Raw genomic sequence first — 19,201 nt, 5'->3', positions numbered from 1 at the left:
ACTGTGTAATCGACTACCGCTTTTTCTCCCCCCTGGTCGCCCTTTTTTTACGGCTCCCGTAATCGGACCTTTTTGCGGGAAGTACTGAAAAAACGCAAAACGGGCCCCGGCTCCTTATTTCGGGGAGAAATCGGGGACTCACTCTCCACACTAGTACATTGTTGCGGATTTAATTTTCTATCTCCTTTTTCAGGGGTACGGAGAGGCTGAAGGGGTACGGAATGCAGCCAGGTGATGATTAAATCTGGTACCAGGGTACGCGTAATTTCAGTGCGGTCTTTCCGCCGACGAAGGGCATACCGAAGAGGTCCCCTGGGCCCGTCTCTGTCGCGGGATATTTTCGGCCGCGATTTATGGGGAGGATTTGAAGAACGCTTTGAGGTCTTCGCCCGTGGGATGACGAGGGATCCTCAAAGTCCGCTTTCGCGAGACCCTGACGACGAGGCTGAATTAAGGCCATCCCTCTTACCGACGTCTCGGTAATGCGCTACCGCTTCTTGCGAATCGCGCCATTAGTCCCCGCGAGGGGCCTTATCGCCCCGAGTTATTCGGTCCCCGCGATACCCGCTCGAGCGGCCGCGGCGATTACGCGCGGAGCGCCCGCGGAAATCTAGGAACTCGCCTTGATCCGCCGCGACCCTTTGTTTTGCGCTCTTCGAGGCGTTAAAGGGAGGGAAGGGTTAAAGGTGTGGAAGTCGATTCGTTCCCACCCCGGCGAGCCTTAATTCGACCTTAATCGTGTGATGGGGACTCCCGAGGGAGTTTCTTCAGGGACCCTGGGGTTAGAATTGCATACTTTAGGGACCCCCTGGAGTCGACCTCAGAAGTCCGCCCAGAGGACCTCATCATCCCCTTTATTTTACTCTTCAAGGCATCAAACGGAAGGAAGGTTTACATATGTTGATGTCCATTAGTTGCAACCCTGGCGATGCTTAGACGCCCACTTCGGGGACTTCCTGGGATCGACGTGAAAAATCCAAGCGGAAAATCTAAATATCTCGTACTTTCAGAGTCGCCATTTCGAGTACTCGGTGTCCTTCGAGTTCGATCGTCCCTCGCCGGTATCGCGTCCATTCAAATCACGCGAGGCGTGTCCGTGCCATGAGAGAGTGCCTTTCGTATTTATTGGATCGCACGTGCGAGCGTGTGGGAGTCCGGTGATTTAAATGTCTCGCCCCTGTCGCACCGTGTAGGAGAGAGACCGGACACTTGCTCTTCAGGGACCTCTTCGGCAACTTCCACCCGCCGACTGAGAGCACGAGGGCACCCAGGTCCTCGGTACGCTTTCAAGGATCCTTCCGAGACGCGCGAATTAAAATTCATACAACACGAAGGGGTTGAAGACTCACCGAGAAACCCCTGGTAACCATCAGGCTCAACTTCTAGGGCCACGCCACGTGAATTTCTCTCCCATTCTTCGACCACCTCCACCCGCTAAGAGCACTCAGGCCCTTAATATACTCCGAAAACCCCTCACCAAACTCGTGAATTAAACTCTTTCACCATGTAAACGTGCAAAAATGACCGGGAACCCCGTAGGAACCACCAGGCTCCGACTTCCAGGACCGCATCAAGGTGTGGCGATCGCGGGGGAATTTCTTTCCCTTCCTCGGCCCCTTTCTTCGGCAACGGAAGGAGCGAACAAGCGAACACAAGCCGGGATAGGAACAATGCACGCGAGCCCACGTGTTCGCCGGGGGCCCACGAGGGCCCCTCGAAAGGGCCTCACTCGGGCCCACTTGGCACCACCCGCGGCTCGGGCCCCATATATCGCGGGCATTGTTGCCGGCCCGCCGTGATTTGCAGCCATTAGCGAATGATTTGTTCCCGGGTCGGACTCGGAAGCTGGAGGAGTTCCTCGGTAGCCGTGGCGGGTTCTTGGCGACTAATTCATATCGAGCGATTTAATTGGCGACGGGCTAATTGTTTTCCGGTGGACAAGGCGGGCTCGTAAGTCTTGTTGCGTGCCGGTTCCATGGAACCGGGGACGCAATGCACGGGGCACCACGACCGGTTCCCAGTTGGGTCAGCGGTGCCATTGCGATGGGTTTGGTCCATTTTCTCCTCTTCCTGGTCTTCCGGTTCCCTTTTCGGGGTAGTTGATCCTCGATGTAAATGGGTGGCAAAGAACACTTTTGATGGACGTATTAAAGAGACGCTTCCCTCGGTAATCACACAAAACGGCTCATACATTGCTCATTTTTCTAGCAATGTTCTGCCGATTTATAACTAGCTCCAGGGATTTCAAATGATTGATCTCTGGTTTCGCGATATTTTTATGCGCTATATTGTGTAATAGGATTTATAGTAAGTTTTCTTGTTGAATTTTGCCCTGTTTCCAGAATCAAGATGGCGTCGCGACGGAATAACCCCGCGTTGGACTCTCTAACGAGGCGAAATATTGGAAGCGTGTCGCGTCTTCGGGGTAAGAGGTGGAAGGGAGGAAACGGGGACATGCATCATGCGAGTTCCGATATCGAGGAGAGGAGCCAAAAGGAGAAATTCCACGGCGAAATTCGGAGGTCGCATGACACCTCGAGATTACTCACGGCCATCTTCGGCGGCGCTCGACCGCGGTAAGGCCTCTCCTTTTTTCGCTCCCTTAAGCCACGCGAACTTAATACGAATTTCGCGGGAGTAACGTACGACCTCCACTTCATCAACGTTCATTACGAGCCCAGGGTCATGCGTTGCGCGAGATCCGGATTCAATGAGTAATTGATTTCCCGCACGCACCGGGAGAGAGTCCCCGAGGACCTCTATCAACCCCCGCTTTCTCCTCGAGAGTCGGGAAAAAAACGTTGCCGAAGACCATTAAGAACCCTTTTCTTGAGTTCTTGAATTTTTGCAGTGTACAGATTCGTCACTTCGCGTCTTACGGTATTAACTAAACTTCCAGGACAAACGTGTCATCCTTAAAAATTTCTCTCCGTGCATTTTACAGTATTATCTTATCATCTTCCAGGACGAACGACTCGACTTTTGCTTCTTGGAGGTCCTTGAAAAGTCTTCGGCATGGATCGCTCGCTCTCAACCTCCGCTATTTCCTCAAGAGTTGCGAAAAGAGTTGCCGAAGACAAAGAACCCTCTCCTTGAAGAGTCTCCTCAATTTTTATAGTTTAAAGATTCCTCCCTTCCCGTCTTACGGTATTACTTAAACTTCCAGGGCGAGCATCTCGATCTTTTCTTTTCGGGGTTCCTGAGGTGTCTTCGGCATCGATCACTCGGGATGTGGAGGTGACTTCACGGCGTATGCAGGTCGCCCCCAGATGAAGTCGTCGAAGGATCAGCGAGTCATCTCATAAGGACTACAAACACCAGACCTTAATTTCACGGGGCGCCCTAAGGACCGGCGTTTATCGTCTTCGGGTTGCGTCGGCACACCCTGTCGACCCCTGATCCTCGACAGCATCGATCGTCCTCCTTAAGCCCGACGTCGGCGATTACTTAACCGCTCCTTGTCCACACTTTCTCCTAACCTTCCGCAGGTGGACCCGACCTTCGAGTCCGGAGACACGAGTCGAGGAGACCGACATGAGACCACTCGATTAACCCGATAACCTCTCCGAGTCCATGGTCGAACATGGAGCGAAAATCTCGTGGACCTCGCCTCCACAGCTTTCACCGATTTTCGGATAAATGTCCTTATCCGTTCTTCAGGTAAGACCGAATTAATACCTGTATACGCGGTAGGGCGCCTCGAAAATGGATCCTCTTCTTTAGGGTGCCTCACTGACCTCTTCCGAATGCTAACGGATGGTAAAATAGTTCTAAAAAAAGGGTTGAACTTGAATTTCAAGCGAAAACCCCGTGGACCTTGCCTCTTCAGCGTTCGCCGATTTTCGTAATTAGGTAGAGACATTAGCTTGCGCGATTTCATTTCTAAACATTTGCATGAAAGAGTCGCACAAACTCGAGTCTTAACCCAATGGAACTATGCAGATTCTAGGGAGATTGTCATCACCTTTCCCATGGACGATACTTATACCGAATATTGGCAAGAGATATACTCAAGCGAAAATCCCATGGACCTCGTCTCCTCAGGTTTCGCCGATTTTCCGAGCGAAATGTTAGGTTGGGGCATGGCTATGTGCGATTCCTTTCGAAAGTTGCATGAAAAATTGCATAAAGTCATGTCTTAAACTAATGGAACGATGTGCGCTCGAGGGAGATTATGCTTTTGAAGAGATGTACTTATTTTGGGTACTTGCACTGGGGTGAGGCACGAGTTCGTGCGGTTCTTCTTGAACTAATTGAACGAAAAACCTGCACGAACTTCTGCATTAACCCAATGGTTACCAGCTCTCTTCAGGGAAGACCAAAATTCATCCGCGGGTATGGGGAAGAACGTGAGACCTCGAAAATGGGACCCCGACCTCCTGAAGGTGTTTCGCAAACTCCTCGTAAAACGATGTTCCAGTCTTTCCAGGAGAAGAGGGAGGAATAATGGAGGCCCCATGGTGTCTCCTCGTCCATGGTCAAATTTGAAGCTAAAATCCCATGGATCTCCTCTCCCCAAGAGAAGTATTCGGTTGGTGCATAAGGTTGTGTGGTTTTTTTTTCCTAACTATTTGAACGAAAAAAACCTCCGAACTTATGTATCAATCCAATAAAAAATTAGATGCGAGGGAGATTAATATGTTTCTCGAATGGATGTCTTTGCGGCGAATATCGGCGACGTATATTAAAGCTAAAATCTCGTCTCCTCAACTTTCTCCGACTTTCGCATGGATGTATCAAGTTGGGGCATAAGTTTGGACGATTTCTTTTCTAATTATTTCTATGTGAATAAATCGTACAAAACTAATATCTCAACTCGATAGAACGTTGTAGATCCGGGGGAGATTGGACATTTTCGAGTGGATATATACTTGTACAGAATATATTGGCAATAGATGCAAAATCCCATGGACCTCGTCTTATCAGCCACCGACTATCGCATTAGAGTATTAGGTTGGCGCATAAGTTTGTGCGATATCTTTTCTAATCATTTGTATGAAAAAAGTCGCGCAGACTCATGCCTCAACTCAATAGAACGCTGTAAAGGAAGATTTTCCAAGTTTTCGAATATCGGCAACTGATACACTGGAGCCAAAGTCTCATGGACCTTGTCTCAGCTTCCACCAACTTCCATATACATGTATTAGGTTGGGGCACAAGTTTGTACGACTTGTTTTCTATCGATTGGTGTGAAAAAAGTCGTGCTAACTTGTGCCTCAACTCAATAAATTGCTGTACATTTGAGGGAGATTACAAGCTTCCTAATGGATAAACTTACAGCGAATATTGGCAGCGATGCACCGAAGCAAAAATCCCATGGACCTCGTCTTCCAGACTTCACTGACTTCCACGTACAAGTATTAAGTTGGTGCATAAGTTTGCACGAATTCTTTCTAGCTATTAAATGGAATAATTCGCGCAAATTCGCTCTTCAACCTAATAGAACGCTGTAGACCTAAGAGAAATGATAAGCTTTCGAATAAATGTACTCATATCGTATCAAGGCAAGAACTTGTACTGATTTTTTTTTTTAACAATGCGAATGAAAAACACAAATATACACCTCGATCTCAAATTTATCAGCTCTTCAGGTATACCGTGAAAATAAATTCCATTCTAAGGAAATTATTTCTTTGAGCAATGCTCAAAGAAATGCTTTCCTGAAGGGAAATGAATTATCTTCGCAATGTAAGACCGAATTCATCCTTAAGTATGAAGGATACGAGTCCTGGAAAACAGGAGCACACTCTTCAGGGTGTCTCCGTGGTCTCTGGACGATGGCGGCGGATCTTCCCAGGGGAAGCGACGGCATAATCGAGACCCCATCGTGCCAGCTTCCATCCTTGGGAGGACCTTTCGGGGGGGAATTCGCGATCCTGCCAGCAGGTCCTTTTCGGGGACCGAGAGAGAAGGCGCGCATTAATTAACGATGCAAATGAAATTCCCAGCAGCAGGCTGCGAAGGGGCCGGTGCGAAGTCGAAGAGAGGCCGCCTACACCGTGCAGCCTCGGACAACGGAGACGTCCCTGGTGCCGGCCTCGCTCCTGCAGGTGCACAGGACGACCGGCCAATCGGGACTCGAGAAGGCTGCCCGGTTCCCCGCTGGCCGAGGACTCCGCCAGGTTTACAATTACACCGCGGCGAAGCGTTAAGACGAACTTAATTAGTCCCTGGATAAATTATCCATAGGACGGCCGGGACGTCGGGGTAATGGGACGAGTCCTGGACACGGGAGTGGGCGTCAGCTGGACGTCCGGGACCAGTCCGGAGAAGTCGACGCCGACTGGTGAGACCCTGAAGAGGTACTTGACGAGGACCGGTGTACTCGCACCTGGACACTCGACGTACAACTAGGTGCGCGACCCCCTGTGGCAACGAATATCGGTAATACCTATCTCCGACATATCTCTTTCGACCCGATATTGTCAATAAACCCTCCGAACCTCCCGCAAAAACCGCAATATACTCTGCTAAAACAATTAACCCACCTTAAGGACCCGCAGAGAAATAATTCAGGATCAAAATTAAAAATGTTACCTATTTCAATCAATCTAAGGTAATTGAAATTTGGTCAATAACACTTCCCAGGAAATTGTTAGCCGTCCCGATGATAAATAACCATATTTCACTGGGGTAATACGAGTTACGTTCATAATTGCGGTGTACTTTCCAAACGACGACAGGCATATGTCACTCGTTCGAGTAGTGACGATATCTTTTGGCCGTCGGTTCTCTGCTAGTTTAGGGGGTGGATGTACCGTTTAAAGGAATCTGAAGGGTTCCGGATGATTTAGAAGATTGCAATTTCAGGATCGCAGGAAGAGGCCGCTCGGATCGAAGCGCGATCGGGGATCGATCGACGTCCATAAATCCCCGAACTTATGCGCCTGCTGTTTCCCCGACGCGATGGCCATTATCGGTAAACACACTATTAGGCTCGGTCGCCGGTAAGAAAGCCCTGCACCAATCTAGGCCCATAAAACTAGCCGAGTGTCCGGTAATAACGTGCGAACGCGCCATCCATCAAGACGGACAAAACAGTTAAGCGCCTATCCCGGCGGACGGTGCGGTAATGAACGCGGCTGCTGCCGGGCTCATGAGGCGAAATGTCGCAAAAAAGCTGGAACACGCGCTAAATCTCGTCTCCGTAGCTGCCGGGATCACCCTGGACGGGCACCGACGGGGCCCCGGGGAAGAGAAATGAATTTATACGGGGAAAACGGGAGAAACGGCGCGCTTAAGAGGATGCTGAAGAGTCCGGCTCCGAAATTGGCTGCCATTAGCGGTGGCGGCGCGCATTCAGGTGCGCGGTTAATTGCGTTATATCGTGCGATCGCGACGACACCTCGAGTAAGTTGGATGGAAAACCTCGTTTTTCGAGGCCCTGAAGAAGGGAGACACGCTCTCCCACCTCCCTGCGATTGATGGCCCTCTTCGGGGTAAGCTCGTTCCGGAGGAATCGGACCAGGACGCAGAAGGAGAAACGGGGGAGGCAGTTTTAAAGCCGTTCGCACGGGGCCGGACTGCTTAGCCTCTGGCCTAACCTCCTGGAGACCCTGCCCCGTATAAATCTGCCTTAATGATATCAAGGAACTCCGGGACGATGCTATCTCGAGCGGGTCTCTCTGCACGTGAGAACGAGTCCGACACCTTCGAGGGGCCGCTCGACGAGGCCGTCAGCCGAATGCGGAGTGACCCTCTGGGTCTGGGTCCCCGGTTCATGGTTTCACGGGGGAATTCTGGATTTCTGGGTACGAGTGTTAACGCGACCTAGGCTGGATCTTATTTTGTATTTGTCAAAAGGTGAGGGAAATAAGGAGTCCACTTTTCTTTTTTTTTTATTTATTTATTTAGGGCCTTGAAGAGCAGTGATGGAGCGGCTGACTTCAGGTCCCTACTTGGGTCCCTTCTGATAGGTCAGGGAGAAGGTTTTACGGAAGTGCCATGGAATTTTCTTCGATTTCCGTGTTGGACCCTGAAGATGACCCAGAAGGAACATCTCTCTCTCTCCCTCGTGAGAACTTATAAAAAAAAAATTTTCCTTCTAAAGGGTTTCGAAGAGCAATGATGGATCGACCGACTGCAGGGGTCCGCAAGGTCGGGCCTCTGATGGGCCCCTCGCGAATCCCTCAGAGGGATTTGCAGAAGTGCGAAGAAATTCACCTCGATTTCCACGTTGGGCCCTGAAGAGGACCCGAAAGGACATCCCTCCCTAGTGAAAAATCACGTAAAAAAATATAAATTTCTCGTTTTTTCTCAGAGTCTCGAAGAGCAGTGATGGATCGTTCGGTTGCAGGGGTCCGCGAGGTCGGGCCCCTGATGGGCCCCTCGCGATGGGTTGGCAAGAGGGTCTCACGGAAGTGCGGAGATTACGCCGCGGATCGACGAGCGGGGCCGGTCGTCCTCTCACTCGTAAATTTGTCACGGGGCCCGTCTCGTTTTCCGCGATTTCATCCTTTTTGCCGGGGGCCCCCGCCCCCCTCCCCCGTAGGGGGGCAGGCTCGTTTCAATTTGCGGGATTTCTTATCACCGCTCGCGAGCTTGCCCGGCGATCCGCTCGTTAAATGGAGCCAGTAACGCAAATGTAGTAAATAAAGGGGGCAGTTACGTCTCAATGGCAAGAAAACTCGGGGGGGCCCCCCACTGGCCGATCGAGAGGTGACTTATGCACCGAAGAACCTCGCGAGGAGGAGCTTTCGAGGTCGGAGAGCGCTCCGAGCGGTGAAATTCACGTCAGGATGCCTAGGGCTCTTCAAGATCGCTCAATTACCGTCTCTTCGAGGTCGAGTCGCGCCCATCGGAAGGGAAGGTCCAGTCGCCTCTGGAACTCCAACGCGTTCTCCATTCCAACTTGGAGAACGGATATCAACACTGGTCTCGGCGGTACCTGAAGAGCTCGTCGAAGAAGGGACAGCGAAATTCACCAGGAGTGTAATCGCACAAAAATCCCGTCGCCTCTGGAGCTCCAACGCGTTCTCCATTTCAACTTGGAGAACGGAGATCAACACTGGTCTCGACGGTACCTGAAGAGCTCGTCGAAAAAGGGACAGCGAAATCCACCAGGAATGTAATCGCACAAAAATCCCGTCGCCTCTGGAACTCCAACGCGTTCTCCATTCCAACTTGGAGAACGGAGAGCAACACTGGTCTCGGCGGTACCTGAAGAGCTTGCCGAAGAAGGGCAGCGAAATTCGCTAGGAATGTAATCGCATAAAAATCCCGTTGCCTCTGGAAATCTAACGCGTTCTACGTTCCACCTTGGAGAACGGAGACCAACACTGGTCTTCGGCGGCACCTGAGGAGGTTGCCGAAGAAGGGGCAACGAAATTTGCTAGGAATTTAATCGCACAAAAATCCCGTCGCTTCTGACAGGTGGAACGATTGCCTTGACCCCCTGAAGAGCTTCGTATTGTCCAGTCTAAAATGATAATCATGTTAAGGAGAGCAGCGCCGGGACGGTCGTAGCGTCCAGTCGCGTACTCGTTACCGGACACAATGGGGAACACGCTGGGCAGCCTCTCGAAACTACCGGGCCCGGTTTTAATAAAAATCGTACATCTGGCCGTGTACGTTCCTCGGACTGTATTTCAGCTGGGGACAACAGGAAAACGGACAGGACGAGGGGACATTAGGGGAGGACACCGTCCTGCACCTACGATGCGCTCTGATAACGCGGGCATTCGTCTTGCAGGAACCCTGTGCCTCTTCAGGAACTGCAGGGACTACATCATGGACGCTTTCCTGGGAGAGGAAGGACCAGAGGATCAGCGTCGGTGGAGGGGTTGTCATTGAAGCTAGCGATAGTTCTGGATGACATCCGCACCTGTTCAGCGATGTCATGGATGTGAACTTGCAATGAGCAGGGTTCCAGGGGGACTGCAGGATCAGGGCTAAAGGACGAGCCTGAAGGGCTCGAGGGACGAACCCTTCAGGTCCAGGAAGAACGTAACAGACGCCACGCGGTGGGAACCCTTCTTCGAGGTACCATCTTCTAGATGAGGAGGCCATCCGTGCTGGGAGGTTGCTCATTGCTGTCGCTGCTCCTGCTGCTCCTGCTGCCGCTGCGACTTCTGCCACCAGCTTCTTCTCTGTCATTGTAGTCAGGGTTGTCGTAGTCAGGATTATCGCAGTCAGGGTTCGCGTAGTCGTCGCCATTGAGCTCGTTTCCGGCCCCACTCTCCAAGTCAGGATCGTCATCCTCGAACCTCGGGGACTCCGTCTCGAACTCGCTGATGATCTTCGGGGGTATCTCCAAGGGAAGGGCCTCCACCCCGTCACCCTGGGCGCGACCTCTGCCCCCGCACATGCACTTCTTAGCCTTGATCTTCTTCTTGCGCTTCTTCGCACTCTTCCGCTTCCCGCAGCCACTCATCTTCTTCATCTTCTTCTTCTTTTTCTTCCTCTTCACCTTTCGCTTCATGCCGCATTTTCCGGCGCGCTTCTTCTTCTTTTTCTTCTTCCTCTTCATTTTCTTTTTACAAGAATCCTCGGGCACCATGCTGCTCGGGTTGAAGTCCGCCAGGTCCGAGTTGAGGGTGTAGTGCCCGTGGACCTTCTTCAGGATCCCGTAGGCCAGACCACGGTTCAGCGCGGTTAACACCTAGAAGAAAGCAAATGATCGTCAGGGTTTGCGAGGAGTTTGGTACTCCTCCAAGGTTGGGTTAAGAAGAAGAAGAGGAACCTGGCGCTGGATCGCTGGACTGGTCCCGCCATATTCAGAGGAAATGTAGTTCATGATCTCCTTCGAGGTCGAGCCCCGCACCTCCCTGAGGTCCCTGATGGCGGAGACCACCACGGCCGACATCTTGGGCGCCGTTCCCACCATCCTGGCAAACTCCCCCTCGTTACCCCCTCACCAGTTCCTGGATCATCGGCAAAACCTACACCTCGCTCGCCAAGGAGCCGTATATCCTTCCTCAGCTTCCTGACCTATGACAGCAGACATGACGTCCCTTCAAGGTACAACAACCCTCATTGAAACGCTTCTAATTGCTCATAATTACCAATTTAAGAGTCCACAGGTCCGCGATTAAATTTCTCGTTCATCCCAAAGACCTTTGAATTTAGGGGGACTGGAAAGTCAGAAGGAACTTCGCAGGACGATCCTTGGCATGTCTTGGAAGTGCCACAGGAGTCCTGGGGGCGCTGCGACAGTGCCGCGAGGGACGCTCACGCCTTGAAGAGGACCCTGAAGAGCCGCATCCTCGCGCCGACACCCGGTGAATTTAATTCCTGAACAGTCGGCCGAAAGGATGATTTTCTCGGGGGATGCCGAAACCGAGCAATGACAACCCGGAGATAAATGAAGACGTTGTTACGGGGCAGTTTGACGCTCTTCTGTTGGCGTTGCCATGAATGACTGCGCCTGCTCGTGGTGGATCTTGTGGTGCCAGAAAATCATGGATAGGTGGGAATTTTTTTATCCCTTTCCGATCCATAAAGGGAACGCATCCTGAGCGGATGCACCTTACTGCACACATGCTATTGGCGTCGGATTCTACTAAATCGGTGGCAGAAAAAATTGGATTTCTGTATAAAGGGGATGCACCCTGGTGCATGTATGTACTTGGCATTGTACTCTATCCAGTCGGTGCCATACAAATTTGGATTTACACATAAAGGGAGGGCATCCTGGTAGGATGCACTTCGCGGCATACATGTTCATGGCGCCGGACTCTACCCAGTCGGAGTCCGCGAACGGGATCTGAATTTCGTGCCAGTTTTTGCCGCATTGATGGCGGCGTAACGAGATCACCGGGGAAGTGGCGGAGCAGGAGCGAATGTCAAGTCTCATAATAATTATCCCGAGGAATCCCTGAGTCCCGTGGGAGAGCGTAGACCGAGCCGGGAGAGCGGGGTTAAAAAAGTTGAATAAAGGAAGGCCTGCGGAGAATAGCCCGAAGGCCTTGGGCGAACAAGAGGAATTCCTTGCACAGTGTGTGGGAGTCATCACCGGTCATCACCCGGCGCCCCAGGACGTCCACCGATGGACAATGGTCAACCGACTGCGATGATTGCCACCGAGCACCGCCGGGGACCGCACAAAAGGGTCAATCTCCCTTTTTTATCCTCCTCGAGCCGAAGTCCCGCGGGAGACGGTCATCGAATCGTGGATCGACACCTTGACGAGACGATCGGCGGGAAAGAAACTCGTCAGGAGGGAGATTTCAATGGTTAAAAAATGGATATCGGTATCGATAGAGGTTTACAGGACCGCCAGGATTGGATCGGGAGTACTGGTACCGGAGGCCTTGAAGAGACCCTGAAGAAATTCTTAAGAGACTTAGAAGAGACCCTGAAGACATCCAAATAGACCTCGGGGTCCGACATCCGAAACTCCGCGATTTCGCGGCCACGAAGGCTGAATTAATGCCTACGAGGGGGCCGCAGTTAATAAACCTCCACCAGGCCTCCGGACTTATTAAATGATTATATTAACGCGTCGTACCCGGAGATTAATGTCGCCGGCTCTCTCGGTCGGTTAGGTCGCGCGGTATGAAAACGAGATCGTCGAGAAATATGATCTACACGGTAGGAGCCATCGCGGTAGCTTTGAGGCAATTACCGAGGACGATGAGCGATACTTTCGCGGACCCGCTCGATGGCCGAGTGCGAGAGAAAGTCGAGGCCTATCTCCGAGGACTCTGGAGACCCTCCGGGGTGGAGAAGAGAAAAAAAGAAAAAGAAAAGAACAAGGAAAGGATCGGGATGATCGGGACGTCGGAAAATTGGATTCGCCGACCGTTTCCTCGAGGTCGGTTTTTGCGCCGATTTCCGGGATCCTCCGGGCGGCCGACACGAAGGACTCAGCAAATTGAATGCACCGTCGCCCGCGAGGAGTATAATTAACGAGCGGTCGTTGAAAGTCTCATTTGAAGTTGTGTGACGTGCAAAGTGTCAGTTGCAGTCGCGAGTGCTACCGTGCGGTCACCGGATAGCACTACTCGGGTGACTACTGCGGTGTTAGCCTGTGACTACTTTACTACTGCTGCTTGTTCTAGAACGTTAGTAGCGGAGGCCTGATGATTTTATTGCCCGTGAGCATAGGCCTTTAATACATTCGCCGACGAAGTGACATCCCGGGGAAATGAGACCCGCCGAGAGTGGGGAGCCCCGTCCGTGGGAAGCTGGCGAGGCGAGACCCCGAGGCGAGAGTCAGGAGACGCGAGACGGAGACGTGTCATTAGACGATCTCTTTTCGCATGCCGAGAAACGATATCCAGGTTCCGAGGTGCTGAACTGAGCACCTCTGCGGGCCCCCCACTTTAGACCTCACCACGTGACCGCTCGGCCGCCCCTATTGGCTGGCGCGGTCACGTGGGTCGGCCCCAGTGGTGGGGAGAGCAGGGCGCTCAACCCGCGATTTTCGAAATCGACTTTCATCGTGAATCCCACAACAAGGACTTGGGAATTCAGCGGATCTCCGGGGCGCGCGGGATGATTCATTCTGCCCATATCTTAATGCAATTTCAGTGACTGTCCTCCGAACATGACACAACAGCGGTGTCCGGCCGCGAGTGCTTCATTGGAGGCGCAGGTCGGTCCTTAGTAGTCGGCGGCGAAATGACGGCTGGGAAAAAGGAAGAGCGATGGCCGCGTTGGTGGTTCTCCCGAGAGGCCGAAGAGAGAGAACTAGGTGCGAAAGCGGGAGCACAGGTGGACGCGCCGGGCGACGCCGGGCGTCGCCGGGAGCCAGAGAAGGACCGCGAGAAACGCCGGTGCACCCGGGGCCAACGAGAGGGAGAGAGCCCCGCCAATTTCTCCGCTCTCTCGGCCACCCACACCAGCCACTCGGGGCGATGTCACGTGTTTATAAATAGTGCATCAACGTAATGCTCAGCGGCTGTAGCTCGCGAAAGATTTACGAAGCCGCCTCGGGCCGAGACGCTGAACGCGGAACGGAATTTCGCGTGGCCTACAAGCCTCGGCGTCGTTCCTCGTTTGGGCTCGACCAACGAGGACCGGACATCGTCGATCGGACGTTATTTTACGAGGGCCGAGGCACTCGAGAGCGTGTTTCGCTCCCGGGTGCCTCCCGGGGCGCGGCTCCTCCGCGCGTTAATTTCCGCCGCGACAGCTCCCCTTCGAGCCGCTTATTCCGCCCGCCTCGCTGAAATCCGCCGCGCCGCGGAAATTAGCCGCGCTCACTCTCGGACCCGCCACCGTGTCGCGGAACTTTCCGCCGAGGCTTTTCGCCGCCACTTGCCAATTCCGCGTTAAAGCAACCGGACCGACGTCTTCGGAAGAGCTCCCTCTGATCAGCTGATCGATCGGCTCCGATCAACGGCTGCGGCGTGTCGAAATGATCTCCGCGATCTTCGATTTGATGTAACGGGAGGTATATTTATTGAACAATTTCGAAAATGGTTGATCAGCTGATCGGGCAGTTTCGATCGACCCGAGGGTCGCGGAACGTCGAAATGATCTCACGGGATTTCCTCTAACGGGAGATATATTTATTGAATAATTTCGAGAGTGGTTGTATCAACGGATACTGGAATGGACAATTTTATGGGAAATGTTTGTTGGATGATGCGCTTGGGGGTTATGTTGGATATACATGTCGAGAGAAAGAGGACGACTCGTCGAATCGTCTCGGACTGTCAACGGCCGGCGACATTTATCTGGCTGATCCTTAAGTCCCGGGACGAAGCCAGGGTGTATTTCTGCCTTCCGAGTGCCGGCCGGAAGTCCCTTCGGAGGGTGTCCTGAAAAATGGGAGCCGGCTCTCTTCGGGTCGCGTTTAAAACGCGCTTAAGACGCTTCGCGGAATCGGGGCCGCTAGAAGGCGTCCGAAGTTAAGTTCGGCTATAAATTCGGCCGGCCATGGACGTCTCTTTGGACTCGCGACGCGGTTGGTCGCGAGGTGGCGACGCTCGCCCCCGAGTTTAATAATCGACGTCGCTCGAGAATATAAATCTACGAAAAGATGAACGATAAAGGTGAATCTCCACGGTGAAGCTCCAGACATAAGGAGAAGAATCGCTGGCGGCCATCTTGCCCTGCCACTGATCACGCGGTTTAAAAGGAAACAAATACAATTTTAAATATATATATATATACACAGTTTTAAATATATACAGTAACTGATGGCGTCATTTGTGATTTGTATGCCCTTAAAAGCAAGGTACAATGCGATTTCTCGATATTTCCACGTTTTGGAATGCTATTACCCTTCGAAGGGGTTAGCATGGCAAGATGGCTGCTGCAGTCTCCTCCTCTACCGGGTTAAGCTTTAGTGTCTTGAAATCACACTTTCTGCTTCATCTGTTCATCATAGATCCATGCTTCTAACCAAGGATCAGTAAAAAGATGGATGATGGGAACCGTAACCACAAGAGGCAAGAAGATGGCGGCCATCTTGCCCAGCAAGTTTAACAGGGAATAAATTCAATTTTAAATATATCCATAGTAACTGTGACTGTCATTTTCTATTAGAACGTCCTTAAAAGCGGGGTGCAATACTATTTCAGAATCTTTACAGCGTTTAACCCGTGATTTATTATAAGTATATAACTTCGAAGGGGTAGCTTGGCAAGATGGCCGCTGCAGTTCTCTCCTTGCATGTTCGAGTTTCAGTTCCCTTGTTTGAAATCCTATTTTGTGCCGCATCGATCCACGGTGGCGTCTTCGGATTCCTTTTATCAGACCATAGCTGGACTATCTCGCGCGACCGATCCCAGTTCCTAATTGTCGATCCGTCCGAAAATTTGTGAACCATCCGGCGGGTTGATTATTCGTCACGCGCCGTCCTCGTAGAAATAGGAGCGCTCGCGACTACCGGGAGCAGGGGGATCGGGACGAGGTTATGTCGTGAGATGAAGCGTGAATACAGATTGCACGCGTTTGTCATCCTGACGGAATCTAACGAGCGTATCACAATGCACGCCGAAATAATGGAGGCCGACCTCGCCTGGTAACGGGTTACAAAGCGGCGATCCCCAGCTCGCGGTCGAGCCAGACTTCCTCGAGACGGTCTCTTCGTCATGGTAGTACGGCTGTTACCGTGGGTCATGGTGGTTCCAGTGGTACCAAATGATCGACGAGGACAAAATAATCGGATAATAATTTTCCAGGCAAAGTCTAAAGGAAAAGATCAGTTGGGAAACGTCCAATCTCATGGTTAATCACCCAAGTAAATGGCTTAGTTCCCCGGCGCAAGATATTTCGAATTACCATGTTCACAATCATAGTAGTTTTGGATGGCCAACTTTCTTTGAAAAGACGACATGCCAAGAAAAAGTGGTACCGCTGGTCATGGTTCTACCAGCGGTATAGCTGATCAGGATGGTACCAGTGGTACCACTGGTCACGGTGCAATCATCAATACCGCCGATCTCGGTGGTACCACTGATATCGCTGATACCAGTGGTACCAGGACCAGTACCGACGGTACTAGCGGTTCTCCAGCGAACCGGTGGGCCCGGGTCAAGAGACCATTCCGATGTTCCACGGTTCCATGGTCACTCTACCTCTTCACACCTGGTCCAGCACCCTTGGGTCCTTTGGGCCCATAGGGCCCGGGTCAACCTCTCGGTTAATTACGGCGCACCTCGCGCGGGTCTCGCGATACAAGGGGTGCCACTGTTTGTAACGCCGGTGAAAATAGACTCAATGCTTCATAGTCCCCGGTGGAAGGCGCGATGCGACACGCTTGCCAACGCCCGGTAACTGTTATGAACAGCTATAATAACAGTGGGCCCTCATTAATGGAATGGCGGCTATGAATCGTCGCGATCCTCGTGAACGGAGGCTCGCCGGCGGGCGCGACGGTCGCCCGGCTGTGAATGTAACTTAAATCCGTCGACGGCGATCATAACGGAGAGTCCCCGTCGTCCGGCGATCCGAGGAGGCCCCCGCGGCCCGCCAGAGGCCGCGCCGGAGGGAAAGAGATGGCGAGGAAGAGAGAGGAAGAGACGGAGAGAGAGAGAGAGAGAGGCCAACCTCGCATAACTTGGGAAATGATTTATTCGCGCGTGCGAGACGCGCGCGCTCTGCCTCATTGTGAGGCGGCATTTAATTTTAGGAACAGATTTAACTGTCGCGGACCCGCCCGACACCGTTTCGACGGAGGCCTCGTCGTCTCGACGTCGGCCCACCTCGACGTCGTCGATTTTTCCCGATCCCCGGAAATATGGAAGACCTCTCGCGAAGAGACTTTTGCGCGACCCTACACCCCCTTTGGATTTTAAATCCAGGTTTCTTGCAACTGTCCGAGGTTACGTGTGGGGGTGCATCTTGTTTTTTCGAGGGCGACCTCGACCTCCACCCGTGGGAACTCCGAGAGTCGTCGCGGGGCCGAAAAAGGTCCCTCAGCCGTCCGGGCGAGGGCGTCCCGACGAGGGACGCCGCGACGCTCGGTCTCGGCGAGGCTAAAAATACGAGCCGCCACTTTGGCACGGCACGACGCCGTCAGGGGAGTTTAGCGGTTGTTTACACCGATAAAGCTGTTGGGAGTGCCATTCCGGGCCATTAGTGACCTCCTATATTATCGTTAAAGGCCGCCTCCTGGCCCGAATGCCGAGAAGCCGGAACGTCGTGCGAGGGGGTTCCTGGGTCTCCCGGTCGATTGACGAGGTCAGGAGACAGGGGTCTGGGGGTTATTGGGCCTTCGGGTTTATTCAAAATCGGGAAGTGGAGGGCTTTCCCTGGAGCCCCGCGCCGCCATGTTGGATCAGCTGGTCGGCGCGTCGTTAAGGCGTCCCTTCACTCGGGACCGTTGACGAGAGACGTTTAGTGGGTGTTTTAGGCACCGCTTGACCCGAAACGAGGTGTTAATTTGCCGGCAACGAAAACTTCTGAGAGCCGAGGACAGTTCTGAGTTACGAGCGCCGTTCCGTCTTCCCGGGCCGAAAACGAGAGGCGAGGGGACTCCTCTTTTTGGGGACCCCCCTGCGAGTCCCGGAATCCGCCCTGGAGACTCCCGGATTTCTTGGAGACTTCGACGCCCGATCGACGATGCTCTGGATGCTAGGACACTTTCGCAGGACTGCGAAAGTGTTTTGTCCTTCCAGGATTCGCGTCTCTGGGGCCCCCAGCTCAGCCCCCTGGAAATCTATAATGCCGCTGGACCGCGACTTAACGACTCGGATGGTTAACCTCCGATTTGCATAATGCTCGAGTCTTCCTCGTCTTTCCATTCGTTTCCGAGAAACCGCGTAAAACCGGGCCCAAAGTGCCCTAATTTCCATGCGCCGTCTACTTTGCTTATCGCGGTGCATTTTGGGCCCCTGGAGAGGGGACTTGCATTAGGGATCCGAGACCTAAAAGTCGTTTCTTTTCCCCTAGACCCATAGTTCTTGGTCCTCCTCGGAACCATGGTTAACGGTCTCCCGAGAAACCATGGTTTGTAGTCCCCCCAGAAATCATGGGCCCACTGGAAGTCTTCTTCCATATTTTCGGATCCATCCTGAAGGACCCCAAAAATCGCTTATAAGAGAAATCTCTTATGATAGTGCCTAACATGTGATAAGACGGAGAATTTTTCCGGCATTTGTCAAATTGGGAAAATCGCTTATAAGGAAAACCTCTCGAGGCGGTGTTTGGCTTTTAATTAATTGATGAACTTCTCCGCCATTTTCGAAATCCACGGGGGGGTGAGAGGGGGAAATCGTCCGTCACGATCCGGCCGCGTCGTTACGCCTACGACGCGTAAATCAGCGTCGCGCGGCGTCTGACTTTGTCTTTTCGGATCTCAGCCCGCGGCGAGTGCCGGTGGTATAAAGTAAATCTTCCCTCTCTTTTTCTCCGTCTCTCCGCGCCTCGGCCGGCTCCCCGCGGACGGATTTACGAGGTTTGATAATAATTGAATCTTCCCGCGCGGTCCGCGGGGGGGAAAATCGTAAAGAACCGGCGCGGACGCGTCGGGACGCTCTTTTTATCCGCGGCCGCTCGCTGATTGGCGGAGTTATGCGCGTTTCGCCGGTTTCGCAGCGAGAGGGACTCCTCCGCTATCTCCACTTCTTTCAGCGCGAGACGACGCGACGCACCGCGACGCTCCGTCCGCGCACCTTGATTAGGGCTATTTCTAGCGGAGGGCCCGCGCGCGATCGCTCGCGCCGATCCGCACGCGGATTGATATCCGCTCGCGCCGCGCTCGCCGCTTGGACTTTTCCGAATCCGCGTGAGAAAGTTGCGGCCCTCTTGTGGGACTTTGCGTGGTCTTGCAAGGTGTTTTATGGTGAAGTTCTTGCAAGGTGTT

General features: G+C 52.7%; 1 protein-coding gene across 3 annotated transcripts; it reads right to left on the bottom strand.

Moving 5' to 3' along the window:
* Positions 1 to 9,608: 9,608 nt before the first annotated feature.
* On the bottom strand, positions 9,609 to 11,281 carry LOC105699065. Of its 3 annotated transcripts, XR_001103983.1 has the most exons (4): positions 11,004 to 11,281; positions 10,682 to 10,929; positions 9,824 to 10,600; positions 9,609 to 9,741 (listed from the first exon to the last, which is right to left on the bottom strand). XR_001103983.1 is itself a non-coding variant. In XM_012423768.1 (3 exons), the coding sequence occupies exons 2-3, from the start codon at positions 10,823 to 10,825 to the stop codon at positions 9,992 to 9,994; spliced, it is 753 nt and encodes a 250-aa protein (XP_012279191.1). In that variant the 5' UTR covers positions 10,826 to 10,952; positions 11,004 to 11,281; the 3' UTR covers positions 9,609 to 9,991. The 3 variants fall into 3 exon arrangements, 2 of the variants coding, with proteins under 2 accessions (XP_012279191.1, XP_012279190.1); XM_012423768.1 differs by having other exon boundaries at positions 9,609 to 10,600; positions 10,682 to 10,952; XM_012423767.1 differs by having other exon boundaries at positions 9,609 to 10,600.
* Positions 11,282 to 19,201: the final 7,920 nt, after the last annotated feature.

This window comes from Orussus abietinus, unplaced genomic scaffold (assembly GCF_000612105.2).
Source record: "Orussus abietinus isolate OABI.00-Male unplaced genomic scaffold, Oabi_2.0 scaffold3, whole genome shotgun sequence".
NCBI classification, from domain to species: Eukaryota; Metazoa; Arthropoda; class Insecta; order Hymenoptera; family Orussidae; genus Orussus; species Orussus abietinus.
This window is presented reverse-complemented; position numbering and strand designations above follow the sequence as displayed.